A 27,817-nucleotide genomic window follows, 5' to 3' on the forward strand; every position below is an offset into this window, starting at 1 on the left:
CTGCTTAGCCACTTGATACCTGTACCTCAGTTTTCCCCTTCTGCAAAATGGAATCATAGCAACACCTGCCTCGAAGGTATTTCGAGGAGTGAGTTAAAATAGATAAAGAGATAACTCTAGGCAAATCAGACCTGGCTCAGATTAAGTGCTTTATAAATAATAGTGTTTTTTAAAAAAATGATCAGAAGACTCAAGATAAACCAGTCATATGACTTATTTGAAAAGGAAACATCTCTCCTATCATGTGGTTCTCTGTTGCACTCTGTGCAGTGCCCAGGAATGCCCAAAATATAAGTTTCCTACCAGGTGAAACGCTGACCCAGAAAGGCCAGCTCCAGGAGCATGGTGGCCGTGAGGTCCCACAGTTTCTCTTCTTGGCATCAGCCTGGCATCCATGAGGGCCCCTTTGTGTCCCTCCCCCAGCTCTTCTTTGGACTCTGGCCTCTCTGTGCCTCAGTTTCTTCAACTGGAAAACAGAGGAGGAAGGTCCTGTTAGCTCAGAGGCTGGCCCTGGAGACAGCACGATGAGGCAGCGAGCACAGGGTGGTCCCCCAACGTGGGTGCCCTGAGCTATCATTTCTGACGTGGCTCCTCCCCAGCCTAAATGCCAGACAAGGCAAGACTTCCTCCTTGCCCCTGGGATCAGCCAACCCGAGTACACAGGGGCAGAGAGTTCAGACACTCAACGGGCAGGTTGTACCTCTATGCCACGTTCGAGTGTGTGAGTGTGTGTGTGTGTGTGTGTGTGTGGGTGTGGGTGCGCGCACACACAAAGCGCCCCTGGGTCTGTGTTTTCACTGCACTTTCCTGTTGGCTTTCAGCTGCAACGCCAGTTCCAGGGAGGGCCCTGGGCCAGTGGCTGCCCCCGCCTTTATAAAGGGCTGGCGGGCCTTGGGGAAGCCTGCACAGCTGCCCAGCCTGGAGACACAGAGAAGCCCTGCCCTATCTTCTGCTTCCCCTGCGGGCAGCTTAGACCATGGGAGGCCCCCACGGCGTTGCCTCATTCGTCTTTCACGGTGAGAATTTGGGGGCCCCGTGGGGTTGGGGGCAGGCAGCAAGGGAGCCCCTGACAGCACCATGTGGAGCTCCGGCCCCCTCTTCCCCGGGGAGAAACGCGAAGTGCGGTTGGCAGCTCTGGGGCCAGCCTCGGAGGAAGCCACATGGTCAGGCGGGCGCTGAGGGCACATGGGGAGAGGGGCTGGTAGTGCCCAGCACCCCCAAGCCGTGGCAGGATCCCTCAGGGTGCTCTAAGAGCCTTCCCCCTCTCCCAGAGAAATCTCTGAGCTCTCTAATGGAGCCACTCTGGGGGCTGCTTCCAAAGCAGGGAAACAGGTTTGGGGAAGGAGAGGGGCAAAAAGCGAGTGCTGGGACTCCTGAAGACAGCCGGGCATAGGGGAGCGCTGGGGGGCTGGAGGGCTGGGGGTTGGGGGTGGGACCTCCCCACTGAGGGGGTACCCCCAACCTGTCCCCCACTGTCTCAGTGGCAAGGGGCAGCCCCAGAGACCCTCATTCTGGCTCCCCCAGGCCCAGCTTGGACTCAGCTGTGGGTGGAAAGGACTTTGCCGGTGGAGGGTTTCAACTTGACTTTTGCTGCAACTTCCCCAGGGCCTCCCTTCCCGCCCCACCCCAAGGGTGGCTCTACCGGTTATCGGGGACAGCTGGTTGCCAGAGCAACCAAGCAACAAAGAGAATGAAGAAATGGCATTTGGGGTACCAACCAGAGCTTCCCCGGGCCACAGGGGCGGGCTTCCCCGTGCTGGCCCGGGATGGCAGGCGTGAGCCCAGTGGCTCCCAGACTGGGAAGCAAGAAACTGGAATCTGTGTGGGGCACACCTGATAGGGGGCAGTGTGTCACCGGAACCAGATCTCGCAGCCCCTCAGTCTAACTTTCCACATCTGTAACATGGGGCAAGACTGGTCTTCACTTTATAGGGCTGTGTTAAAGGTTAACTGAGTTCGTATGCAAACTGTTCCTGGTTCGCAGAATTAAGTATTAAGTAAACGGTATTTATTATTATTATTATTTCACTGGCTGGTCTGGGGGGTAGACTGGGGGATCCTTAGCAGGAGGAGCAAGGAGAGGATGACTGCCCCGTCCCCACCCCAGGAATCTTACGGCTCAGGGCTCTGCAGCGGGAATGCAAACCAGATGGGACTGGGAGCAGATGACCAGCCGCTCCACTCCCAGCTCCTGTTTGGGCGACTTCCAAGGACCCAGATGGAGAAGTCCTGGCCCAAGAGCCTCCGTGGTGGGGGAGCAGTGCCCAGCCCAGCCGGGGCAGAGGTCACAGGGCACAAAACAACCGTCCCATCCCCCTGCAGCATCTGGGGACCTTGACCCCATCAATTCCACCTTTTCCAAGCTCCTCTGTTCACCAGATTCTTCCTGAATCTTTTTCTGGGCTCCAAGCCTCAGTCTGTCCATCTGCAGAATGGACACAAACAGGGCAGTTGTGAACGTGAAAGTTGCTACTGGGGACTTTGGGAGCTGGGGACAAATCAGCCCAGGTCCCATCCTACCAGGGAAGGTTATTTTGTGGTGTGTCCTGCAAAGAGGAACTGAGCCCCAGCCGAGGGGGAAACTAGCCACGCCCGGTGACCAGAGAGGAGGAGTGCTTCTGGGAGGGACTCTTGTCCACTGCCAGCCTGAGGGGTATCAAGTTTGGACCTAGGGGCTGAGTGGTCAGGGGACCCTCCAGCCTGCACCCTTGACAGCTCCGCAAGCTTTTCTCATGATGATGGACCCCAGAATTCCCCTGGGAGCTCCCTCCAAAGGCAACGAGCTATGAGTCATCCCTTCCCTTGGCCCAGGAAGTGACTCATGCCTGCCCTTCCTCCCGGCCCCCATCCCTCCGCCCACCGCCCCTTTTGGGTCTCCCTGGATTGTTGGGGTCTGTGCTGCCTCCCTGGCATTCCCACGTGGGCAGGGACTGGACGCTTCCCCCAAGCCCTCCCCATGCCCCCACCTGCTGCTGAGCTGCCCTCCCCGCCTCGCTCCCGTTCCCTCTGTTTCCATCCCACTCCCTTTCTAATTGTTTTTCTCTATCTCTCTCTCAATCTCCATATCTGTGTCTCTCTGTCCAATCTCGGCCATTTCTGTCTCTCTCTGAGTGTCCTGTTTCTCTGTCCCTCTCTCTCTATCACTGTCCTAACTTCTGTCTCTCTCCACCTGTCTCTCCTCATCTCTCTGTCTCTGTCTCTCTCTTTCTCCCTCTCTCTCATCTCTGTTTTCTCTCCATCTCTGTCTTCTTGTCTGTCTCTCTCTGGTGAACCGTGAGGAGATCCCCATCTCTGAAGCCCCTGATGACTTGAGGAGGCCCCGAGAGTGGGGTGCCCCTGAGCAGCAGGTACAGCCGGGGCGGAGGTGCTCGTCCAGCACCACCCCCAACATCTTCCTGTGCGCAGGGGAGGCTGGGGTGAAATGTCACCACTGGGTCTCAAGACAGCCATCAGGGCTGACAGATGTTGTGGGCATGGTGTGCATGCACCTGTGTCCCCGAGGACGGGTGTGCGGGCTGGAGGATCTTAGATTCGGGGGTGGGGAGGATCTGAGAAAACACCCAGTCCTTTTCCTCCAACCTCCTCATTCTTACATAGAGAAACGTTGCACGGGGAACTCTACTCAATATTCTGTGATAACCTCTATGAGAAAAGAATCTGAAAAAGAATGAATACATGTGGGACTTCCCGGGCGGTCCAGTGGTTAAGATTCTGAGCTTCCACTTCAGGTGGCACGGGTTCGATCCCTGGTCGGGGGACTAAGATTGCACATTCCTCGCGGTGCGGTAAAAAAAAAAAAAAGAGTGAATATATGTATATGTATAACTGAATCACTTTGCTGTACATCTGAAATTAACACAACATTGTAAATCAACTATAATCCCATATAATTTTTTTTAAAAAAAAGAAAAGAAACGTTGATGACAGTAAACGCTTTGGCACACCAGGTGATATTCGCAGGCTTACTTCTCACACTACTCTAGGAAATGGGTCCCGTCACCATCCCCATTCTACAGAAGGGGAAGCTGAGGCTCTGAGAGATGAGGTAACCTGACCACAGTCCAGAATTTGAACTGCGGCTGCCAGGCTCCAGTCTGTTTACTGAACTGCTGCCCACAGAGCCCACAGGTCCACGGGAGCCAGGACCCCCTCGGTGCTTGGGCCCCTTCTCCATCCCTCAGTTTCTGAAACCCACCTCCAGGTGACAGGTGGCAGACCCTCTGGCCATGGGTGTCCAGTCTCTGGGAGGTGCCATGTACTCTCTCCTTGAGCAATGGACAGAGCCCAAGCCTGGGAGGGGCCAACAGCCCCCTTTCCACAGTTGCTTCTCTCTTAGCATTGCATCTGCCCTTCCCTGCTCTGGTGACCCCCTTGACCCTCCCCTTCTCTGTTCCAGTGCTGTGTGTCTTGCTGACTCTGTCGGAAGCTGGATCCCAGAACACCAGGGGTGAGTCTGCTGGGAGCAACTCAGTCCACAGCCGGAGCCTGGGGAAGGGGCCCTAGACCCTCACCCACCCCCTCAGCCCAAACAGGAGAGAGGCCTGTTGCAGGGGGAAGGCCAGGGTCACGCCTCCCCAACACCCCCTCTTATGGAGATGATCCTGCCCCCCTCCCCAGCCCCTGACTCAGCCCTCACGTTCTGACCAAGGTCTCCATCCCCACAGACTGTGCTCCGCCATGCCCTCCGAACTCCTCATGTGTCAATGGCACCACCTGCCGCTGCACTCCGGGATTCAGTTCTTCATCTGGGGATATCTTCACCAGCTTCTTGGAGAGCTGTGATGGTACAGAGGCTTGGGGGTGATGGAGGGACATGCAGAGATTGTGGGGTACAGTCCAATGCCCGTGGGGGGACATGGGTGTTGGTTGGGGGCTTCAGCCTTTCCCCTCAGGACCATCATCAAGGACAGAAAAAAGAGAAAGGAAAAGCTATGAGAGAGGTGGAGAGATAAGACATGAATAAACGTGGCTTCCTGGAGAGAGAGGAGCTGTGTCTCCAGGAGTCTGGAGTCTGTGCCTCAGTTTGCCCTTTCAGGACTGAGGAGGGGAATGCAGAGCTTCCACCCACCCCCCACTTAAGCACTTCCCACTGTGTCCCAATCTGAGGTGCCAGCCAGAGGGCCAAGAAGAGCAGAGCTGATTGCACAAGCTTCAGGAATGGCTTGCTCCAGCCGCAGCCCAGCCTCAGCAGTATTGCCTGAGAGTCTAATCCTTTCTAAAAAGACACTGATTAACCATCAGGACCAGTGCTGGGGAGCTAGGTAGGGGATGGGGATCTCTGCCCTGACCAAACTCACGCCTTTGGGAGGTGACCCTTTGCCCTGCTGTGTCCCAGACGTCAACGAGTGCGGACCACCCTTGACAGTGTCCTGTGGAAAATTAGCAGACTGCCAGAACACGGAAGGGGGCTACCACTGCATGTGCAGCCCAGGATATGAGCTTATTTCTGGGGCAACAACGTTCAAGAATGAGAATGAGAACACGTGTCAAGGTGAGAATGACCCTGCATCTTCCACCTCTCCATCCATGAGGTTTGGGGTCACCCAAATACTGAGTCATTCCTGTAGCATCCAGGGGACAGGGCTTTGGTTACAGGTGTAGCACCCAGGTCTGAGTTGGGAAAGTTGTACCTGTGCCTTTCCCACCTGCACAGAGAGGCAGGGTGGCATGAGCCAGGGACCCAAATCCTGGCTTTGCCACCTGATAGCTGTGCGTGTGACACTGGCCAGGATACTTATTCAGAAATCACTGTTAACATGTGAGATGTGATACTACTATTGTGAGTGTATGTTTTTGTTTTTTTTTTAAGAGTCTCTATCTTTTAAAGATAAAAACAAAAGTAGCTTTGCCTTTTATTAACTGTGTGATTTTGGGCAAGCTACTTCCCCTCTCTGTGCCTCAATTTACCCATCTGTAAAAAGGGGGTGACCAATGGTGCTTATTACCTCATAGAATTGCCAGGAAGGTATAGGAGATCACAAAACACAAAACAGTGACGGCTGTTGGGTTTTTAAATTATAATGATTATGATTTAATGCACCCTTTCCAGGATGGGCATCCCTGTGGTTCGTGCCCCACGGTGGGTGCTCAGGAGCAGCTGTCCCAGTCCATCCCCTTACCAGGGACCCAGGAGGAGCCTGGTCTCCACACATCACCAGGTTTTGCCCCCTTTCCAGAGGGGTCAGGCAGGCAGGGAAAGGGGCAGATGGGGCCAGCAGTGGACAGACAGGAGCCACGACTCCAGAGAGGGGTCCAGAGAGGGGGTTAGACACGAATACTGAGGATGGGGAAGGGAAGGTGGGAGGTGAGGAGGAGGCTGAGCCCAGGGTCCAGAGGACGCTGAGTAGCGTCCATAGGCCCACCCTGCTGCTACCTTGGTCCCAGCGCCTTCCCTCCTGCCCTGCAGAGGGAGGGCGGCAGAGCCTCCCTGGTGGGAGGGAAGAGAGGACCCACATCTATGTGGAGGTACTGCTGGTCCACAGCGGCCTCTGTGGGGGTATGCTGTGCTTGAAACATGTGGCCTGGCCAGAGCCTTCACGTGAATTGGAAAAATGTCCCTCATCTCCAGGTGAATACAGTGTGTTTAGGGAATGGAGAGTGAGCTGGTTTTCCTCTCCCACTTGCCACCTTGGCTGGACACCCTTGTGTAGTCAGCAACCTGCACAACTGCACATGGTGGTCATGGAGCCCACTCAGTGTGCCTTGACTGGGGGTGCCACCCACCCACTGTTGTGAGCCCCTGCAGAGACACGGATGAACAAGAGTGAGGTGTGAGAGGGACCTCTACGGACCTCAAGGAGCGTGACTGCGAGAGAGCAGCCTGCTGGTTTGGACCAGAGCTTGCTGCCTGAAGACCTAGCTCTGTGACTGGCTCAGCTGGACCGTCGGTGCACCCCTTCCTCAGCATCCCAACCTTTGCCGCACCTGAGGATGTGTCCACCCATGTCCTGGCCGTGGGGTCTGCTATGGGCAGGAGACACGGGCTGCTCCCTGGGTTCCTCATCCCACTTTCTCCAGGCATCAGAGGGCCGTCCTGTGCACCTACCTCATCTCCCAACCCTCTCTGAACCCCAAGGCTCAGAACCCTTTGCAGAGGGTCACTTCCAGATGTTTGGAACATCCCCCCCGGCCACCTGGCATCTTATTTGCGTGAAACAAAAGAGGGGCTGGCATTCAAGATACTCAATGAGGTCACAGCACCGTGTGTTCCAGCACAATACCTTCGCCACTGTTAGTGACTGCTGGGAGGAGACCTGCCCCCCCCCGGGGCCCTCTCAGACCCCCTGGGCCATGGTGGACCCTGGGATCCTGTCCAGAAATGCGGGAGGAGGGAGATTCAAGGACAGGCCCACCGTCCCTGGCCAGCCCTGCCCTGGCTCAGAAACCTGCCTGGAAAAGATGCCTCCTGGCACCCTGATCCCAATTCTCAGCCGCTCAGCTTCCATCTATTTCCCCACACAAGGCTCCACCCTGACCCTCCCCAGTAATTCCAGTTCACGGACCTGAGGCAGCTCTGATGACTGGGGCCTGGGAGGATGTTGTGTCAGGGGTGGGCAGGGTGACATCGACCCCCCCAACACACTGGAAGAATCAGATGAACAAAGAGGCTCCCATCCGGACCAGATGACAAGAGAGGCTGTCATCAGGGACCATTGCCCCTGGCCTGACCCTCTACTGAAGAGATCAACCCAGGCCCCACGATGACCCAGACCACTTGGGGACGGAAGATGGAGGCTGAGCCCCACTCAGCAGGGTCCACGGGTCTACGTCCCTGGTGAGAGGCCAAAGGCCAAGATGACAGAAACACCTGCCACCCTTCATGCATAAGCACCTGCTCCCTGCTCCTGCCACTCAGCCATTGCCCACTGCAGGCCTTGCTCAGATGTGGATTCTCACCACTTCCTGCCAATCTAGGCGATGCCTTCGTGGGAATCAGGAAAAGGCACCTTCACAGGCCCAAGGCTGCCTGGCCAGACGTCACCCCCACTGTCCAGCACAGCCTGGTGCCCACTGCCCAGGTGGCCCTGGCCTTTCCGGCATCACCCTCATTTTCTGTGCCACTGCCCCAAAGCCTCGTCCTTGAGGGACGTGGCTCAGGGGTGGGTCGTGGTCCCTCTCCATGCGGCTGGAGTCTCAGAGTGAGCGTGGATAGGAGAGTGCTGTCCCGCCAGGGTCACCAGGATCCAAGGAGAACTCAGCTGGCAGCACTCACTCTGGGGGAGTCAGGACAGAGTCCATCACCGGGAGCCAAGATGGGGCCTCCCTGCTCAGGGAACACAGCATTTCTCCTGCACTCAGTTCCCAGGAAGGCACACCCAGGCCTCTGTCCAAATCCTTAGGCTGGGACACAAGCAGCTGTGATGTCCCCACCACAGCTGGGAGCTTCCCAGGGAGGCTGAGAGAGCCAGAGCCGGCAGACAGGGGAGGACTTGGGTCACTCCTGGCCGCATCTGGACAACAGAACATCTGGGCCGCCATGCTCACCCATAGGATGCCTCCATGTGAATTAGAAAAGACCCACTCACCGGGGAAGAGAGAGCGGGCCCTTCTGGATGCTTCTAGGCCAGGAAATGTGGCCAACCCCCAGCCCAGAAGGCTGTCCACAGCTGCAGGCATCCATCATCCTCTCCTTCCCCTTGCAGATGTGGATGAATGTCAGCAGAAACCCAAAATCTGTAAAGGCCGCAGCATCTGCATCAACACCCAGGGCAGCTACACCTGCCAATGCCCACCCGGCTTGGAGCTCAACCTGGAGGACCCAAGACTGTGCACAGGTAGAGGCCCTGCGAAGACAGTGTGAGGCTGGCCTGGAGCTGGAGAAGTAGTCGAGGCGGTTCCTGGAGCCTGAGGAGGAGGGAGAAGAGCCTCAGGTTCCTGCAATGCCAAGGGCCTGCCGGGGTCCTGCCCAAGGATTCGCCTCCCCGAAAGGTCCCACCACAGGCCAGGGAGGCGGCAGAGCCTTCTGGGCCTGGGGTTCCCTTGGGGAGTTCCCTGCCCCCGTGAACATCCCCCAGACCTCGCCCCTTCCTCATCTGTCACATTCGAGCAGAGGAAGCTGTCACTTCCTGTTCCCAGAAGGGGAACCTCAGTCCAGGGCTGGACTTCCAGACCCCATGACTCAGTCTCCCTCCTGGTTTTACGGCCTATAAAGTGGGGACCATGGCCCCTGCCACGCCCATCTTGCAGGGAGGCTACCCTAAGGTGCTTTGAGGGTGAAGTTGAAGGTCACCAGGTGATGGCACATGCAATCACAGTGGGGTCCTTGGTGCTGGGCAGTGATAAGCGGGTACAGTGAGAAGTGGAAGTGGGGGCCGCCTGATCCTCTGGCTTTGTCCTCAGATGTGAATGAATGTACCTCGGGGAGAAACCCATGCCACAGCTCCAGCCACTGCTTCAACCTCGTGGGCACCTATAAGTGCCACTGCCGTCCAGGCTGGAAGCCAATTCCTGGGGCCGCCAGCGGCCCAAACAACACCATCTGCGAAGGTTCAGAGCTCAGATGCTATGTTCTTGGAGACCCACACTCAAAACATCTGATCACATATTCAGTGGCACCCACACAAACCAAACAGAAAGAATGCTGGGGGAGCCCTGCTGTGCCAGGCATTAATTCTTTTGAGGCTAAATGTCAAAACATCAGGGGGTCCTGGAGAAGGAGCTGGGGTGCCAAGAGAAAAGCTCCCAGGGACTCCAGGCAGCAGCTAATTACTAACTGAGACGAAGATACTTCAGTATTTTCACAACCTGCCTATCTGTATGGGGCTCACCTGCTATGTGTCAGAACTCTGCACACTTCCCATAAATAACCTCAGCGTCCACCGTTCGAGGATGTGCAGTCACCAGGTGGCATCACCTCCGGGGGGTGGGAGGGGGCACTAATATGGGAAAAAGAGGGGCACAGCGAGGAGAGGGGCCTCATCAGGGCTGGGACAGACCCAGACCCCCTTCTTCGTGTCCCCAGATATGGATGAGTGCAGCTCCGGACAGCATCAGTGTCACAACTCCACCATCTGCGTCAACACCGTGGGTTCATACACGTGTCACTGCCGCCAAGGCTGGGTGCCCAAACCCGGATTCCAGGATAAGCAAGTGGGCACCATCTCCTGCGAAGGTACCTGTCCTGACCTGACCCCAGACCCCTCCTACAACAAGCACAGACACTCTCACACCTAATGAACTGCTGTCCTGTCCCCTGCAGAGATCTCCTTCCCCACCTGGACCGCACCCCCTGAAATCAAGAGCCAGGTGAGTGGCCCCAGCAGGGAGCAGGAGGCAGGAAATCCCTCCACCCAGCTCACTCTGTCCGCCCGTTTTCCCCAAGCTCCCCCATCCAGGATGAGGTTCTCTGACCCCCCTTCTCTCCCCTCTCTCCAGAGTCTCTCTGGCTTCTTTGAAAGAGTCCAGAAAATGAGCATAGACTTCAAGTCAGCCTTGACCCAGGAAACCATCCAGGTAAGGGCAGGCCCTGGGGGGAACCCCAGGACAGTGTGGGGTGGCTGGAGGATGCTTCCGTGTGAGTGGAGATGCCCAAGCAGGGGCCTCTGTGTCTGTATGCACAATATACACACACCATATATATACATTGTACAAACACACACACACACACACACACACACACACACACCCATTTGAGAGGGATATAATGGCAATAGAATGAAGCAGTTGAGAATTCACCTCTGGAGCCAGGCCTCAAGGTTCAAATACACCCAATCCTACCCGCTGCCACTTCCTGCTGTGTGACCTCAGGCAAGTGACTCCCCCTCTCTGGGCCTCAGTCTCCTCACTTCATAAATGGTGTCTGCTTCATACAGTTGGTGAAAAGGTTTAAATGAACTAATAGAAGTAAGGCTCAAAGAATAGTGCCTGGCACACAGTATAAGCAGTATACATAAGTTTTGGCATATGTCCTTAGCCTGGTAGAAATATTGAGCCCCTAAAAAATAATAATAATAACTTTTAAAAAGAGAAATATGTGAGGAACTTCCCTGGTGGTCCAGTGGGTAAGACTCCACACTCCCAATGCAGGGGGCCTGGGCTCCCTGGTCGGGGAACCAGATCCCGCATGCATGCCGCAACTAGTAAGAGTCCTCATGCCCCAACTAAAGATGCCGCATGCCGCACAAAGATCCCACGTGCTGCAACCAAGACCCGGCGCAGCCAAAATGAATAAATAAATATTAAAAAAAGAGAGAGAGAGAAACATGTGAGCCCCTTGTGTCATTAAAAATTTTCCAGTAGCTACATTTTTAAAATATAAAAGTAAAGAATAAGTTTAAGAGTAAAAGTAAACAAGTGAAATTAATGTGAAAATTGCATATAACCCAGTAGATTCAAATTATTAGCATTTCAACGTGGAGCCATATTTCAAGCGACACCTGTGGCTCGTGGCAACTGTTCTGGGGCAGTGCAGACTTAGAAAAGGGCCTGACATAAAGCCCGTGCCTGATAAATGTTAAGCGCTGTTGTTGTTATAATACGTGCACACAGGCATATACTCAGTCCCCTTACTTGTCTTCTGGCTACTGCAGTGTCTTGAAGATTCCCCTGTGTCTGTCCCCCAGGCAACCCAGGTGGTTCTCCAGTGTGTACCCCAGTTGTGGGGGCGGGGTGAGGGGAGGTGAGATCAGGGTCCTTCAGGCAGCCCCTGTGGTGCAATGACCCAGCAGCTGTCACCCAACACCCACAGTACCTCATCATGTCAGTGGATGACCTGTTGAAAACCCCAGGGGACCTGGAGGCCTTGGACCTGTCTTCCAGGCACCACACAGCCACCTACCTGTTCTCAGGCCTCGAACAAATCCTGAGGACCCTGGCCAAAGCCATGTCTGGAGGCTCCTTCATTTACCATTCGCCTGGGGACACAGGTGAGACCCTGTCCTGCCCCACCCCAGCCCCGGGCCCCCCTCATACACCCAGAGCCCCTGATCACTGCCCCCTCTCCCCTCAGAGCTGTCCCTGATGGTCCAGGAGCAGGGGAGTGGAAACATCACCGTGGGCCAGAGCCATGCACGGATGCTGCTGGACTGGGCCGTGGCAGCTGGAGCCGAGCAGTCCGGTAATGGCAGGATCCGGAGTGGGCACCTGAGGGAGAGGGATGGAGAAGCTGGGATATGGCTAGGGGTGAGATTCAGAATATGCAGCAACTGAAAACTGACCCATGGGGAGGGACGCCAGGCATCACAGTGGACTGGTGAGCCTGAATTAGACATCTTAGGAGGGAAGATGGGGCACAGAAGGTAGCAGAGCAAAAGGTAGCCAGCGTGTCTGTCCCCCAGGCCCCACCGTGGTAGGAATCCTCTCCAGCCCGAACATGCAGAAATTGCTGGCCAACGCCTCTTTGGACCTGGACTTGGAGAAGCAAACCGAGCTGGAAGAGATCTACGAAAATCCTGTCCGCGGCGCCCAGCTCAGGCTTCTTTCAGCCGTCAACTTGGTCTTTCTGAGCAACACGAACACAGATAACCTCAACTCCAAGGTCACCTTCGCCTTCTCCCACCCTGTGAGTCCTTGGGTGGGGAGGGGGGATCAGCCCTACTGCTCACCCCATGGCCAAGGTCACCGTGGTCCCTCTGCAGCCTTTGTTTCCCCACCTCCACCCACTCTGCTCCTTCCTTACAGGTATCTCAGGGCCTTTGCACTTGCTGTGCCCGCTGCCTGGGACACCTTTCCTCCACATGACTCAGTCCTTTACCTGTCTCCAGTCTTTGTTCAAATGTCACCTTCTTTTCTAGGCCTTCCCTGACCTGCTTATTTTAAATTACAATCTGTAATCACGTCCCACCTTTCCCCTTTGCTCTTTTCTTTCTTTCTTTTGCACTCAGCACCTTCTAACACACTATCTAGTTTACTTATTGAATATTTATTAGGTTTATTATTTTCTGTCTGTCTCCCCCACTAGTATGTCAGCCCCAGAAGGACAGGGACTTGTGTCTGCCCTGTTTACTCCCGTGTCCCCTGGCCTGACACACAGTAGGTGCTCAGTAGACAAATGCCAAATGAAAAACAGCCCTCTTTGGGTTCAACCCAAGCCCAGTACCCAAGAGTGGGTTCCAGGCTAACCTCTACCACCGCCCCTACCTGCTCACAGTGGGAGATGCCCGGGACACGGCAGGAGCTGATCTGTGCCTTCTGGAAGAGTGACAGCAACAGGAGAGGGTACTGGGCCACCTCGGGCTGCCAGACGCTGGGCAGCGGGAATGGCAGCACCACTTGCCAATGCAATCACCTCAGCAGTTTTGCCATCCTCATGGCCCACTACGATGTGGAGGTGAGCAGACCAGGGGCCATCCTCAAAAACCCACAGGTGGCACGGTTGGCTTCGGTGAGACAGGCAGCTGGTTCTTGGGGGTACGGTCCACCTGGTTCTGTATGGTTGCACAGCGCAGGTGGCCCTACACCACACCTCCCAGCCCCTTCCCTGGGACCACCCCCCAGGCCTCCACATGACCCAGCAACTAAACAGAGTGGCCTGGCACTGCAGGCCCTGCTCCGGCCAGTGCCCCTCTGACCGCTCACCCCTAACAAGTTGTTAAATATCCCTAAAAGCTCCTGAGGGAGCACCACTTTCTGTATGTGGCCTCAGAGGGATCCATAGATACGCTGGGCCATGTCAATACCTGGAATGGGCCAGGCAGAGTAGGGGAGGCTGGTGGTCCAGGCCCAAGGCCCAGGAAGGACAAAAATGTGGGTTTTGAGGAGCTCATAGGTGTGGCCAGGTGTAGGAGGGGCAAGAGATGAGATAGAGATGAGGGTCAGAGAGGTGGGCTCATCAGTGTTGGGAAAGAGGGTTGCAGCCATTGAGGCCTCACTGGGGACCTTCTCAGGAGAGCTGTCTGGGTGTGTAGTGGGGAAGCCCATCCGGAAGAACTAGGGATCCCTGCTGCACCCATGGGGGTGGGGGTGGCGGTATTTAGGATGAGACACAGCAGGTTTACTCAGATGTTGATGGCAGAGGAGGTGGGGGGGAGATAAGCCACCTCATCAGAGTCCTACAGGCCAGGTCCCAGGTGCGTGTTGGTGGTGGGGCCCACAAGGAGGGCAGGAAGGCCTCAGAGTGCTAATCGAGTCCCGCCCACCCCGTCCTGCATCCAGGACTGGAAGCTGGCCCTGATCACCAAGGTGGGACTGGCTCTGTCGCTGGTCTGCCTGCTGCTGTGCATTCTCACCTTCCTGCTGGTGCGGCCGATCCAGGGCTCGCGCACCACGGTGCACCTGCACCTCTGCATCTGCCTCTTCGTGGGCTCTACCATCTTCCTGGTGGGCATCGAGAACGAAGGCGGCCAGGTGAGGCCCCGCCCCGTGGAAGGCCCCACTCTCGCCTGAGCGCTAGACCTACCTGCGAGGGCCTGGAGCGGAATAGCCCCGTCCACTCCCAGCTGGGTCGGGTGGTCGGGCCCGGTAAGCCCAGGGCCCCGCCCATTCGCCCGCTTTAACCCCGCACGTCCACGCCCTGACTCCGCCTGCCATCCGGCCTCGGGCCCGCCCATCGCTGACGTCACCCGCCCCTCTGTTCCCCCTCCGCCCCGCCCCCGCCCCGCAGGTTGGGCTGCGCTGCCGCCTGGTGGCCGGGCTGCTGCACTACTGCTTCCTGGCCGCCTTCTGCTGGATGAGCCTCGAGGGCGTGGAGCTCTACTTCCTCGTGGTGCGCGTGTTCCAAGGCCAAGGCCTGAGAAAGCGCTGGCTGTGCCTGATCGGCTACGGCGTGCCGCTGTTCATCGTGGCCGTCTCGGCAGCCATCAAGATCCAGGGCTACGGCCGCCCCCAATAGTGAGTGCGAGGTGGTGGGAGAGGGCCAGGGCGTGGAGGCTGCACCCAAACACAGTGCCCCTGCTCCCCTCTGGCTCCCCTCTGGGCTTCCTGGGTGCTGACCAGACCCCTCCCTTCTCGCCCAGCTGCTGGTTGGACCACGCCAACGGCTTCCTCTGGAGCTTCCTGGGACCTGTGACCTTCATCGTTTTGGTAACTGCCTCACTCCCCACCCCACCCCACACCTGTGGCAACCTGAGGTGCTTGGCTCCACACTGAGCCGGCTACACCGGCTTTCTCCCTGTGAGTTCCAAGGACACCCCCTAATCTGAATTCTGTGCTCCCCACCCAGTGCAATGCTGTCATCTTCGTGATTACTGTCTGGAAGCTCACTCAGAAGTTTTCTGAAATCAACCCAGACATAAAGAAACTAAAGAAGGCCAGGTGAGAGCAGGGGCAGGGAGGGGGCCTGGCAGGAGTGGGTGTGTGAGGTGAGGACCTTACGCGGCAACTGCCCACCTCCCCACAGGGTGCTGACTATCACTGCCATCGCCCAGCTCTTTGTGTTGGGCTGCACCTGGGTCTTCGGCCTGTTCCTCTTCGACCACAGTAGCTGGGTGCTGTGCTACACCTTCAGCATCCTCAACTGCCTGCAGGGCCTCTTCCTCTTTGTGCTGTACTGCCTCCTCAACAAGAAGGTGGGCTGCAGGCCGGGCTGCGGGCGGGGCTGGGACCCTAGTCCGGGGGCCCCCTCCTCCCCTGACCTGGCGCCCTGTGCCCCACAGGTGAGAGAAGAGTACCGGAGGTGGGCCTGCATGGTCACCAGGAACAAGTACTCCGAGTTCGCCACATCCACCTCTGGGTCTGGCTCCAGCCACAGTCAGACTCAGGTAAGGGCTGAGCCTGGAGTGGGGGTGCAGGCCATAAGGCTGCTGGGCCTGGGATCAGTTCTCACGGGGCTCCTTTCTCTCCAGGCCCTCAGGCCCTCAGAGTCTGGCATGTGAAGGCGCGGTTCTGGCCGGGCCAGCGGCTCCCGTGGCCTCAGCAGCTTCTGCACGTGCTGAAGACCTCCTCTCCTCTCCCACTGCTCTGCTCCCTCCTGCCTTGGTCCCCATACGCACCATGGAGAGAAGGGTGACACCTGCCATCTGGCACCGAACTCCAGAATACCCAGCAAGGGTGGAGAGTCGGACCTACTGGGCCTGCTTCTGGCTGCCTCTCAGCTCCACCCCAGCCAGGACCCAGGGTAGGGGCAGAAGCTGGCCCAGGACTGCAGCCCCTTGCCCTGGTACACAAGGCCCAGACAGACTGAGGGCTCCTGTGCCCCGCCTGGCCCTCCCCCCTCATCTGTCTTTGCTACAGAACAAGAGGCCAGGGTGCTGGGACTCAGCACCGGTTAAGCTAAGACTGAGGTCAGGGGTGGGAGGAGGGCAGGGCCGAAGGCTCATGGTACAGAGGCCCATCTGCCCCCAGGGCAGAGGGTTCTCACTGATGTGAAGGCTGTGGATATTGTGTAATGTTTTGTATCTGTATAAACCTTTCAGTGTTGACACTTAAAATTAAATATCACGTTGACATAGAAAGTGGCATTTCTTCCTGGCTAAGGACTCGGAGACCAGGCCCATGGTGTCCACGAAATGCCGAGAGCTGACAGAAACAGACATGGTGGGAGCCAGGCTTCCATAATAAAAATTTATTCTTACACAAATCTACAGCTTTTGAACAGTAAAAAGAAAGGCCCACTGTCACCTAGGAAGAGGACTTGAAGCAACACGTGGGAAGCAGGGAGGCTCCGGGACATCCGGGCACGTGGTTACCGGCTCTGCTCAACTGTAAGACACATACAGGGAAGGCCAGTGAGGAGGGGGCGGGGGGAAGAAAGGGCCCCACCACCGTGGCCCCCCAGCCCTGTCTGAGCCACTTACTGTATGTGGAGATGTCTATTTCTTCTGGAAGTTCTGCCACATTCACTTCAAACCGGTCCTGGACATCATTGAGGATTTTGGCATCATTCTCATCAGACACGAATGTAATGGCCAGGCCTTTGGTACCAAAGCGACCCGCACGGGCCACCTGCAGGGAGACAGGAGCAGGGGTCAGGCCACAGGACACAAGCTGGGGATCTGAGAACAAGCAGGGAGAGGTCCTCATCCAACACCAATCCTGGGAAGGGGGCACCAGGGAGGGGACACCTCTGGGGGGCCACTCACGCGGTGGAGGTAGGTGTCTGAGTCCTCGGGCATGTCATAATTGAAGACAATGTTGACACGCTCAATGTCCATTCCTCGGCCAAACAGATTGGTGGCCACCAGGATCCGCCGCTGGAAGTCCTTAAACTGCTGATAACGTGACAGGCTGGGTGCAGGAGGAACAAGGGGCGGCCATCAGATACAGGGATCCTGGGCGGTGTTCCCCTCCAAGGGGCCTGCCTGGGGCTTTGAGGGCGGCGTGCACTCACCGCTCCTCCTGGGCCATGCCCCTGTGGATGGCAATGGCTGGGAAGTTCTGCTCCACAAGGAGCTGGGCCAAGGCCATGCACCGCTGCACCGACTTCACAAATATCACCACCTGTGAGGGAGGGAGCGGCAGTCAAGGCCAGAATCCCTCCCAAAGGCTTAGAGCCCCAGGACAGGCCACAGGAGTGCGGAAGCATCACCTGGTTAAACTCCAACACATCCAGGAGGTCAAAGAGCTTGCGGTTCTTCTCACTGTCCTTAAGTTTGACGTAGTACTGCTGCAGCCCATGCAGCGTGAGCTTGGTCTCGTCGTCCACAAACACCTCCATGGGCTGCGCCGGAAGGAGAGGAGGAAGGGGCAGGCAGGGCTTACTTCTGGGCGTCCTGCCTGCCGAGAACCTTCCAGGAGCGACTCCTTTGCTGCAATGCTTCCAGAGAGCCTGCTGTACCCCAGTAAATACTTCTCTCTCAGCAGCTGCATCTAAGGTCTGGTCTGGCTCTAGTGTAGACCAAGCTCTCAGCTCCCAGTGTGACAAGCGAGGAAGAGAGCTCTGCTGGGCTCCCAGCATTCGTGTGCCATGAGGGCAGTGTGGGAGTGGGGGAGCAGCAAGGACTCTAGGAGGCCAAAACTACTGCACCGAGGTCCTGGCCTCTACTCACGTCTTGCATGAACTTCCTACAGACGGGCCGGATCTCCTTGCTCAGGGTGGCGCTGAACATCATGCACTGCTTCTCGTGGGGTGTCAGGCGGAAGATCTCCTGCACGTCCCGCCGCATGTCTGGGTGGGGAGGGCAAGAAACAGGTGGACGTGAGCGCCTGCCAGACCACGACCCCCACCCGAGACCAGATCCAGCCCCTCCCAACCTGTGCCAGGGAGCCGTTGGCACCATGACGAGGGCGGTGTGAGCGAGGACTGGCTGGAGGGGAGAGTCCCAGGTGCCCGAAGGCCCGGACTCGGGGTGAGCACAGGCGCGGGAGGAGCGGCAATCCACTTACACGCTGCCAGAGCGGAGCAGCCGTGCCAGCGCGCCTCGAGCCACGCTTCAGGGAGGGGAGCCTGAGGCAGAGACAGCCGCTGGGGTGAGAGCTGCAGCCGCCTCCCAGGACACAAGCCCCATCTCCCACCGGCCCTGTCAGGGCTCACTGAGGGCAGGCAGGGGCCTAGAACTAACCCAGCAGGCAGCGAGGCCACGGTACTCTGAGGGCTAACGTGGACGTGTGCCTGGATACGGCTCACGTGGGGCGCCATGGTCCTACTCAATCTTAAGCTCAGAAGAAGCAGGTCACTCTGCCAACACCAGAACTCTCCCTAAAATCGCTTACAGGAGACCTGAGTGCTGGCCACCCACGGGACCCCACTTCGGGGAAACCTCCGGCCTGCCCTGTCAGGGCCCGCCTAGCTCTGACGTCTGGGGGGCTGCGAGGGCGAGGAGGGTGCGGCTGCGTGGGCCTCCACAGCCCCCAGGCCCAGCGAGGACACTCACCCAACTGCTCCAGCATCTTGTCACACTCGTCCAACACGAAGTGCTTCACGTTCTTCAGGTTGAGGCTCCTGTTCCGCACAAGTGCCAGGATCCGGCCCGGCGTCCCCACCACGACGTGGGGACAGTTCTTCTTCAACACCTCCTCATCCTTCTTGATGGAGAGACCCCCGAAGAACACAGACACCTGTGCAGGCGGAAAGGTGCTTTCAACCATCTGGCGGCCGAAAGCTCACACCCCACCCTGTGCCTACGGTCGCTCAGCTAACGGCCCCGCCAGCAGCCCCCCAGCACCCCAGGCCTGGTGCCTGGAGCCAGTGGAGGCCTGAGAGTCTGGCCCCAGCTTCACCGAAAAGCAGCCCCAGGGCTGGGACCGGCACAGGCCTCTGGGGGCCATGCATAATTCATCAAGCTTTTAAGGAGCATAAACCACCACAAACCTCAAAGGCAGCCGCTGCAGCCAAGCTTGGTTAATGCTGGCTGGGCTAGAGCTGAGGCCAGCAAGGCTGCAGAGGACCACATGGCACCCAACCTGGCCTGAGGGGGCTCACCTTGACGCTGGGCATGTATTTGGAGAAGCGCTCATACTCCTTGCTGATCTGGAAGGCCAGCTCTCGAGTGTGGCACATAACCAGGACCGTCACCTGTGGGGCCGGTCGGGGAGAGACACTCAAGACAGTCCCCTAAGTCCTCCCCCGGTCAGAGCCCACGCCGGTGCTCACCCCTTGGCGGCCCCCACCCCTCGGGCCATTGGAAGGCCCAGTCCAGATGCCGCCATCTTCTCACAGCCCGTCACGTGCTGCTCATTCCCTGTGTCTTCTCACAGCTCCTCAGCTGTGTCTCCCTACGCCAGGTCCTGCACTGAGGCCTCAGTAAGGGTTAGACCCAGCCTAGCTGGTGACGCGCCCCATGCTAACAGCTTCCTGAGCCTGCCCTCGGGCTGGCCTGTGACCACCAAGGGGAAGGCTGCCCCTGCCTCTTGGCCCACAACACCAAGCACTGAGACCACACCGTGGCCTCGAACGAAATCCTCCTCTCCTTGACCATCCACCCTAAGGTCAGTAACAAGGGCTCACACACCCACACACAGCCCAAGGATGTGTGCCCCAGCATGTCAAGAATGAACACCAGCATGCACCTCAATTATCCCCCAAAACAGGGGACTACAATGTTCATGACATGAGAAGTACAGCTGTGGCCTGTCAGCAATAACAACAGGAACAAAACCGTGTTCAGTGTAATCCCACCTTCATAAGTGTGCACGATCTAGAAAAGCACATATGGAAATACCAGCCATCTTGCTGGATGGTCAAATTGTGGGCACTTTTCAGTTTTTTCTCTTGGCTTGTCGTTTTTGGGGCGATTTTGTTACAACTAAGTACTGTGTTTAATTTTTAAAGTCCAGAAAGAGGATGCGGGAACAGGGATTTTTAAAAAGAGGAGCCATGACTCCTGCTGCCTCGGGTAGCTTGGGCCTAGGAAGGAGGGTGCCCACCCACCTGTCCGTTGACGGGCTCAATCTGCTGCAGGGTGGCCAACACAAAAACCGCCGTCTTGCCCATCCCTGACTTGGCCTGGCACAGGATGTCCATGCCCAGGATGGCTTGTGGAATACACTCGTGCTGGACTGAGGGGGAGAGAGCACATGAGCTATCAGAAACCGGATGTCCCCTCTGCGCAGGCCCCTCACCGGCTGGCTGAGGGGACCACACTGAGGCGGTCAGAGGCGGGCCTCGGCGGGAAGGACCAGGGAGGCATACCCTCAGATGGATGCTCGAAGCCACAGTCCACTATGGCCCTCAGGAGCTCAGGCTTCAGCAGAAAGTCCCGGAAGCCAGAGCTGTGGATGGAAACGTAGGAACCCTTGACATCTTTCTTGGGGGCAGCTGGAGCGCTCTCTGGAGGAGCCTGGGGCTCTTCATCTTCCTCGTAATCCAGAAGCTCGTTTTCCACATCCTGTTCCGCCATGGTGCTGAGAAACAGAGGAGGGAGGGAAGGGCTGAGGGAAGCAACTAAGGTGACTGATGCATGCAGGTAAACCCACCCAGCATGGGAGAAGAGGGAGATGGCTGCACAGAAGCTGCAGGCTGTTGACACAGGTCCCAGAGGGGCGAGGTGCTGGCGTCAGCTCTTGCGAGCTGGCACAGAAAGCCACCCAGCCACTGAAGTCAAGACCGGACATCGTTCTCCGATCCCTCTTTAGCTCACCCCCGACACTGACTCCAACAGCAGGTCTCACCACTCCATCTGTGCAGCACCTCCCAGCTTCTGCCTGTTGTGGCCACATCTCCACCATGCCCCGCCAAGCCACCTCACCTCTCCCTGCACCCTGCCAGCCACGCCCACATGTGCACCCACACTCTCCACCTCCAAGGGCTTCCCACTGCTCTAAGTGAAACCCCAATTCCTCTCCACTCACAACCCTCCCCACTAGCCCCTGCCCACCTCATTCCACACCACCCCTTTCAAACCACCCCCAGCCTTATTTGGCTGCTGATACTCATCGAGCCCCTACTCCAGCTCGGGCCGCCCACCCCCACCCCTGGGAACGCACTGCTGCACTGCTTCCAAGTCTCTGCACAAATGCCTCCTTCTCAGCATCAAGGTCAAGGTCTCAGCTCTAATGAATGGCCTCAGACCAGCTAGCTTCAAGGAGTCCCCTCCCCTTCACTCCCCAAGGACCCCACCCAGCCTACACGGGGCAGGACCCCCCACACCCCGCTTTCCCACTCCCGACCTGGATATGTGGCGGCCAGGATGCTGGAGAGACAGGGGTTTGTGAGGAAGCAGTGTCTGCCCAGGCCCAGCTACTCCTGCTATTTGTGGTCTGCACAGGGGAACAATTAAGTGCTCTCATGAAAAGACCTCCCATTGGGCCCAGAGGCAATAAGAATACAGCTGAGATGGTAAATGGAATTAATACAAAGCACGCTCACCTCCTGGCTTCGTTTAATCCAATACATACAGAGCGCCTACTGGGTGCAGGCTGCAAGGGACCCAGACATGAGAATACTGTCTTTTGTCCTCCCTGCTGCAACCCAGCCTCCAGACTAGGGGGTGGAAGTACTAAAGCAGTCCCTCTTCTTCCTGAGCTGGATGCTGAGGGTCCCGGGCCCAATTTCTGGCCCTTCTGCCACTCATTCTCTGTGACCATCAGCCCCAGGGCTTTAACCACCTCTGTGCAGCCTCCCAAACTGTGTCTCTATGGAGACACAGACTCCATACTCAGTTACCTAGCTGCCTCTTTCACCTCTCCCCCTGGAAATTGAGGCCTGTTTCCCCCATCTCAAAAAAGGCAATTCCATTCTCTGAACTGTTCTGTCTTTTCTCTCTCTTTCCCTGTTCCATCAGCCAACGAATCCCACCAGGTCAATCAGGCCACTTCTCACCCCTGCTACCTTGCCAGTCTCAGGCTGCCATCTTTCTTTTTAAATTAGAATAGCTTTATAGAGATATTCACATGCCATACAAGGCACCAATTAAAAGGTACAATTCAGTGGTTTCTTGTACAGTCATATATATGCGCAATCACTGCCACTATCAGCTTTAGCACACATTTCCTCAAAAAGACTACATCCTTTAGCTACCATCCTATGCCACCAACTCCCTTTGGCAACCACTAATCTATCGTCTTTTTATGAATTTGCCTATTTTGGACATTTCATATAATGGAATTATACAACATGTGATGGTTTGACTTCTTTCACTCACATGCTTTCAAAGTTCGTCTACATTGTAGCCGTGTATCAGTACATAATTCCTTTTCGTGGTTGAATAATATTCTTTTATACTGCGATACCACAGTTATTTTATCCATTGTCAGCTGACGGACATTTGGGCACCATCATCTCTTGCCTGGATTATGCCAATAGCCTCCTTGTTGGTCTCCCTGCTTTCCATCCCCGACTCCTCCTTCCATGCCCCTCAGCAGCTGGAGGGAGCCTATAAAAGCTAAGTCAGAGAATGTCATTCCTCTGCTCAAAACCCTCTACAGGTTCACCCTGTGTTCAGAATAAAACAGTCCTCACCACAGCCTATCAAGCCCCACACAACCTGACTCCCTTTACACTCAGACCTTATCTCCCCCATCACCCTCACTCACTGGCCTTGCTGCTGCGCCTCAAACATGCCTCAGCGCATTTGCACTTGCTGTTCCCACATCTTTCAGATCTCTGTTGCTCCAAAAAGGCATTTCCCATTGGCCCAACTGAAAAAGAACCCCCTCCAGTCATGCCAGCCCAGCACCTAGTACAGGGCCTGACATACATTCCGTAAGCACTCAACAGCAATGGCTGAATGAATGGAATTAGGATCAGGGCCTCAAAGCAGAGTTTAGGGGCTAAAGTTAAGCATGTACCCTTGTCTGATTCTTGAAAGAAGCAATCTGATACCAACACTGGCAAAAACACGAAGGAGTCAGTCCCCAGGCATCAGAGAGAAGAACAGGAGCCAGCAAAGGCCAGTCCAGAAACCACCAGACCCTTTCAGGGAATGGAAAGGACTGGCTGCTTGAAGTAGAGGCAGAAGACAGAGCTGGAAGAGCTGGTCAAGCCCAGGGCATTCATACTTAATTTACTAAGCAATAAAGAATCGCTGATTAAGTTTTTGAGTTGTGACTCAATCAGGATTTGCCCAAGAGCAAGTTACTCCAGAAAACATGGAATGGGGTAAGAGACCAGCAGCAAGGAAAACCAGACACCAAATTAACTACAGTGGGGGCATTGTTAAGTAGGGAAAAAGATGGTGGAACACCCTACAGGGTGGGACCACCCCCTGGGAGAACCTCGGACAGAAAAGAGCCAGAGTCATCTACTCTGGGCTTCAAATCTGGGAGTAGATGGTGTATTAAAAAAAAAAAAAAAATTAGGAATTCAAAGTCTTTTTGTTTTGATGGGGAAACAAATTTGGGGACAGACTAAGTTTGATATACAAAATTTTCTAGAGTAAGTGACTAGACAGGATCTAAAGCGCAAAACAAATTACATCAGGAAAGGATTTGGCGGTGTTTGTTCCACCCAGAGAGGGTGGCCGAGACAGCTGAGGCCCCAAGAGCTGATGAACTTGAAAGCTGACACCAGAATAAGTAACAACTCTGACTCGCACGCGTACCCTTTCACCCTGAAGTGTCCCCAGAGAGAATTTCTACCTAAGAGTTTATTCCTTATTGAACATCTTTATTGCCCGAAATCTCTGGAACCACGAATCCACCCCCTAAACGCAAGAGTGGGGGAGGGGAGAGTCTCTCGAACTCGGAGAAGACCGTCAGGTCTACAAGTTCCGGCTTCTCCCACCGCGGCCCCACACCCCGGCGTCACCCCCTGACGCCCTCCACGAATCGCCTCGGGCCTCCTCGAACAGGCAGACCTCCCCCAGAATCGGGCTCAGCCCGCGGGCGGCCATGACAGTCCCTGCCAGAAGCGGTCTCCGCACACCGCGCGCCAAAGGCCGGCCCGCCCCTTGCGCGTGCGTCCCAGCGCCCAAAGGCCGCCAACGCGCGCGCCGGACACCACAAGCGCCCCGCCTCCCCTCGTCTCGCACCCAGTCTTCGTCCTTCCCTCAACCCCTGGCGTCTCCCATCGCCCGCTCGCCCGCAGGTCCGACGTCTCCACACCGCGACCCCGCGCCTGAGCCCGCCGCTCACCTGATTCCTCGTTCGCCTCCGCGTGCTGTGAGGAGCGCCAACCGACTCCTGTTACCGGTCGCGCGCCCCGACACGAGCTATCGCGCTTCCTGTCTCGTGCGTCCGACTGCAGCTCCGCTCACTGGACCGCTCGCTTTTCATTCAAAAGAGGCGGAAGCGATGATTGGAGTCTGCGGGAGGCGTCTGGAAGCTATTGGTGGAGAATGGAAAGAGGGCGTGCCTCATGCCTCGGATTCATTGGTCAACCTAAAAGTTGGAGCCCGAGTGGGCTGACTGAGGCGGGCGTCTGCTAGCGTGCTGTCATGTGATCGGGGATGTGAGCGCGGTGGGTGCCGCCATATTTGGTACGGGCAACTGAAGCCTGGATGTGGGCCCGGGGTGAGCGTCTCCCCCTTATGAAATATGGCCTCTACGCTGGGCTCAGAACTCAGTTTTCGAAGTGGATGTCCATCCGCGAACTCCTGGTCCTGCAGAGTGGAGGCTCTGAAAGGGTTCTGAGAAAGCTTGGGAGCTTGGAATGACTCCAGCGTGGAGAGGACATTTAGCACCAGCAGTGGGAAAGGGGCCCCTCAGGGCGTGGGAGTGAGAGAAATGGTCCTAGGCCACAATTCCCGTTTGCTGAGAGTCATTTCCTGGGTCAGACACTGTGCCAGTGACCATGCAGGTTCAGGCCAAAAAACCAAAACCAGATGTTTTTGTCATAAAACTTTTTTGTTGTTGTTAATTTTACTTTTCCTTGTATTAAATTTCCCCAACCTTTTTCTCCCTCCCCCCCCTCCCAGTACTTTACTGAGTTGAGCTAAAGTGTATAGTAAAAGGAACAGGTCCGTGAGTTTTGACGATTGACACCCGAGTGACAATTCCCTGGTGAAGATATGGAACATTTCCGTCACCCCAGAAAGTTCTGCTGTGTCCCTCTGAAGTCAACCACACCCCTTTCCTCCTGCCCTCACCAGGCAACCAGTTATGTGGATTTCTATCACTATCGTTTTGTCTGTTCTTGAATTTCATATAAATGGAATCATGCAGTAGATTGTCTTTTGTGTCTGGCTTCTTTTGCTCAACAAAATGTTTTGAGATTTTCCACATCGCTGCACATAGCAATATTCCTTCTTTTTCATTCCTGAGTAGTATTCCACTGTGTGGCTATACCACAATATAGCCAGTATAGTTTCTCCACTCACCTATAGATGGACATTTGGTTTTTTCCCAGTGTTTGGCCATTATTAATAAAGCTTGTACAAGTATTTTTGTGAACACAAATTTACTTCTCTAGGGGAAATACCTAGGAGTGGAATGGTGGGTGGAAGATTATGTGGGTGTTCAGCTTTAGTAGATCCTGACAGTTTTCCTGAGTGGTTGTTCCACTTTACACTCTCACTAGCACGCTGTGAAACTTCCAGTTACTCCCAGTTCTTGCCCATACCTCAGTCTTTTCTCAGCTATGTTAGGATTGGGGGATTTGGTGGGGGGGGGGAAGGAGGGAAGGTAAGTAGGACAAACTCAATAAGTCTGCTCCAGCATTCCAGTCTCCCTAAGCCCCTGACACAATTAAATCTTCCTCCACAGTTTTCCAAAGAGGTTCAAGCATTTCATTTTCATTTAGTATAAGCTATCTCAGGGTCCATGTTCTAGACAACCTCAGAGCTAAAGTCATCAGAGGTATGTAACTTCAGCCAAAAAGCCCAATGAAGAGAAACCAGTCAATCCAGAGGGAGGCTTTACATAATATAAGGTAAATATTGTATGTACAATAATAATTACATCCTAACACTTATAGAGCACTTCCTGTGTACCCAACAGGGCCAGGATGAGGGTGACGCATGCAAAATTTAAGGGGGCACCAGGGACTTCCCAGGTGGCACAGTGGTTAAGAATCCGCCTGCCAGTGCTAGGGGACACGGGTTCAAGTCCTGGTCCGGAAAGATCCCACATGCCGCAGAGCAATTAAGCCCGTGCGCCACAACTACTGAGCCCACGTGCCACAACTACTGAAGCCCCCGCGCCTACAGCCTGTGCTCCGCAACAAGAGAAGCAACCGCAATGAGAAGCCCGAGCACCGCAACGAAGAGTAGCCCCTGCTCGCCGCAACTAGAGAAAGCCCGCACGCAGCAACAAAGACCCAACGCAGCCAAAAATAAAATAAATAAATTTTTAAAAGGGGGGGGCACCAAACACCAAACCAAACAAAAATAACCAAAAAAACTCAGTCATCAAGATAAATTATATTTGAATGCACTATTTTAAAATCAAATTAATTTAAAAAATCTATCTAAAATCTATGATGAACAAAATATCAAAATTTTAAATAAACACAGGGTCAGTAATAGTGCTGCGTGAAGCCGAGCCATATTGGCACCTGAGGCAAAAGGAAACGATCAGATCTACTGATCCTATCTTTCTTTGGATTTTCTGCATTATTTTGATTTTTTAAAAACTGTGCTAGGACTTCCCTGGTAGCGCAGTGGTTAAGAATCCGCCTGCCAATGCAAGGGACATGGGTTCGAGCCCTGGTCCGGGAAGATCCCACATGCCGCGGAGCAACTAAGCCCCTGTGCCACAACTACTGAGCCTGCGTGCCACAACTACTGAAGCCCGCGCGCCTAGAGCCTGTGCTCCGCAGCAAGAGAAGCCACCGCAATGAGAAGCCCACGCACTGCAACCAAGAGTAGCCCCTGCTCGCTGCAACTAGAGAATGCCCGTGTGCAGCAACGAAGACCCAACACAGCCAAAAATAAATAAATAAATACATTAAAAAAAAAAAAATTGTGCTAAAACACGTGTATCTTGAATTTGGGAGTGCCTCTTAAATTCTGTGTCTGAGGCAAGTGCTTCCCCTCCTCACCCCAGTCCCTGTCCTGGTGTTCAGCCTTGTTCGGAGAAACCTAAATATATGAACAGACTAATCACCGCCTGGAGCAGATGGGGTGCGTATATTAGCACATCCATTGTCCATATCCATTGTCGGGTGGTTAACAGGAGCTCCAGAGAGGATTAATCTCAGTCCCAAAGTCACACAGCTGGCAGGGATTCAAGCCCAGGCCATCTCTCATCATTAGACATGGCCAAAACCTCTACAGGTGGAGATAGAGGCCAAAGCCAGGTCAGTTGGAAGCCTGGAGAAAACCACTCCCCGGGGAGACAGGAGGTGCTCCAGGAAAGCAGGTGGGAGGTGAGCTTGGAGTAATTAGATCATCTGAGATGATGCAGGAGGAGTAGGAGACCGAAGCTAGTTGAGTCCAGTAAAGAAGTCTGGAAAAACAGGAAAAAAAAAAAAAAAAAAGCCCAGCACACCCACCATCCATGCAGCTGTGGGCGGGGCAGGGGGGTGGGTTTCTATGCTTCAAAACAAACAAACAAACAAACAATAACAAAAAACACAAGAAACAAAAAACCCCACAAACTTTAAATCCAGAAAAGATCAGAGCCTGCTAAAGTACCTCCACCACGCAAGATGAACAAATAGTAACATTTGTCACGTTGGCTTGATTCA

The 27,817-nt window shown here is 55.4% G+C and overlaps 2 protein-coding genes and 1 long non-coding RNA gene across 8 annotated transcripts; 1 reads left to right on the top strand and 2 right to left on the bottom strand.

Annotated features, from left to right (window-relative positions):
• Positions 1–646: 646 nt before the first annotated feature.
• Positions 647–16,398, top strand: ADGRE5 (adhesion G protein-coupled receptor E5). Of its 5 annotated transcripts, none has more exons than XM_061190387.1 (20): positions 647–693; positions 822–1,016; positions 4,397–4,447; positions 4,665–4,784; positions 5,336–5,491; positions 8,643–8,774; positions 9,340–9,486; positions 9,962–10,111; positions 10,199–10,245; positions 10,375–10,452; positions 11,687–11,864; positions 11,948–12,055; positions 12,276–12,499; positions 13,088–13,267; positions 14,092–14,283; positions 14,540–14,766; positions 14,892–14,958; positions 15,098–15,189; positions 15,275–15,635; positions 15,720–16,398. In XM_061190387.1, exons 2-20 carry the CDS (start codon positions 977–979, stop codon positions 15,747–15,749), a joined length of 2,580 nt encoding a protein of 859 aa, XP_061046370.1. In that variant the 5' UTR covers positions 647–693; positions 822–976; the 3' UTR covers positions 15,750–16,398. The 5 variants fall into 5 exon arrangements, with proteins under 5 accessions (XP_061046370.1, XP_061046371.1, XP_061046369.1 ...); XM_061190388.1 differs by lacking the exon at positions 647–693 and having other exon boundaries at positions 769–1,016; positions 15,275–15,443; positions 15,531–15,635; XM_061190386.1 differs by lacking the exon at positions 647–693 and having other exon boundaries at positions 769–1,016.
• LOC133091286 (uncharacterized) lies at positions 8,384–14,418 on the bottom strand. The gene is made up of 4 exons (XR_009700872.1): positions 14,336–14,418; positions 14,166–14,253; positions 9,768–9,875; positions 8,384–8,844 (listed from the first exon to the last, which is right to left on the bottom strand). It is a non-coding gene; the product is annotated as an uncharacterized LOC133091286 (long non-coding RNA).
• A 25-nt stretch (positions 16,399–16,423) lies between the features above and the next one.
• DDX39A (DExD-box helicase 39A) lies at positions 16,424–24,430 on the bottom strand. 2 transcript variants are annotated; one of them, XM_061190391.1, is made up of 11 exons: positions 24,325–24,430; positions 20,444–20,655; positions 20,183–20,310; positions 19,235–19,327; positions 18,687–18,870; positions 17,862–17,980; positions 17,402–17,533; positions 17,204–17,313; positions 16,956–17,100; positions 16,671–16,818; positions 16,424–16,575 (listed from the first exon to the last, which is right to left on the bottom strand). In XM_061190391.1, exons 2-11 carry the CDS (start codon positions 20,649–20,651, stop codon positions 16,559–16,561), a joined length of 1,284 nt encoding a protein of 427 aa, XP_061046374.1. In that variant the 5' UTR covers positions 20,652–20,655; positions 24,325–24,430; the 3' UTR covers positions 16,424–16,558. The 2 variants fall into 2 exon arrangements, with proteins under 2 accessions (XP_061046374.1, XP_061046375.1); XM_061190392.1 differs by lacking the exon at positions 24,325–24,430 and having other exon boundaries at positions 20,444–20,678.
• Positions 24,431–27,817: the final 3,387 nt, after the last annotated feature.

This window comes from Eubalaena glacialis, chromosome 4 (genome assembly GCF_028564815.1).
Source record: "Eubalaena glacialis isolate mEubGla1 chromosome 4, mEubGla1.1.hap2.+ XY, whole genome shotgun sequence".
In the NCBI taxonomy this organism is placed as follows: domain Eukaryota; kingdom Metazoa; phylum Chordata; class Mammalia; order Artiodactyla; family Balaenidae; genus Eubalaena; species Eubalaena glacialis.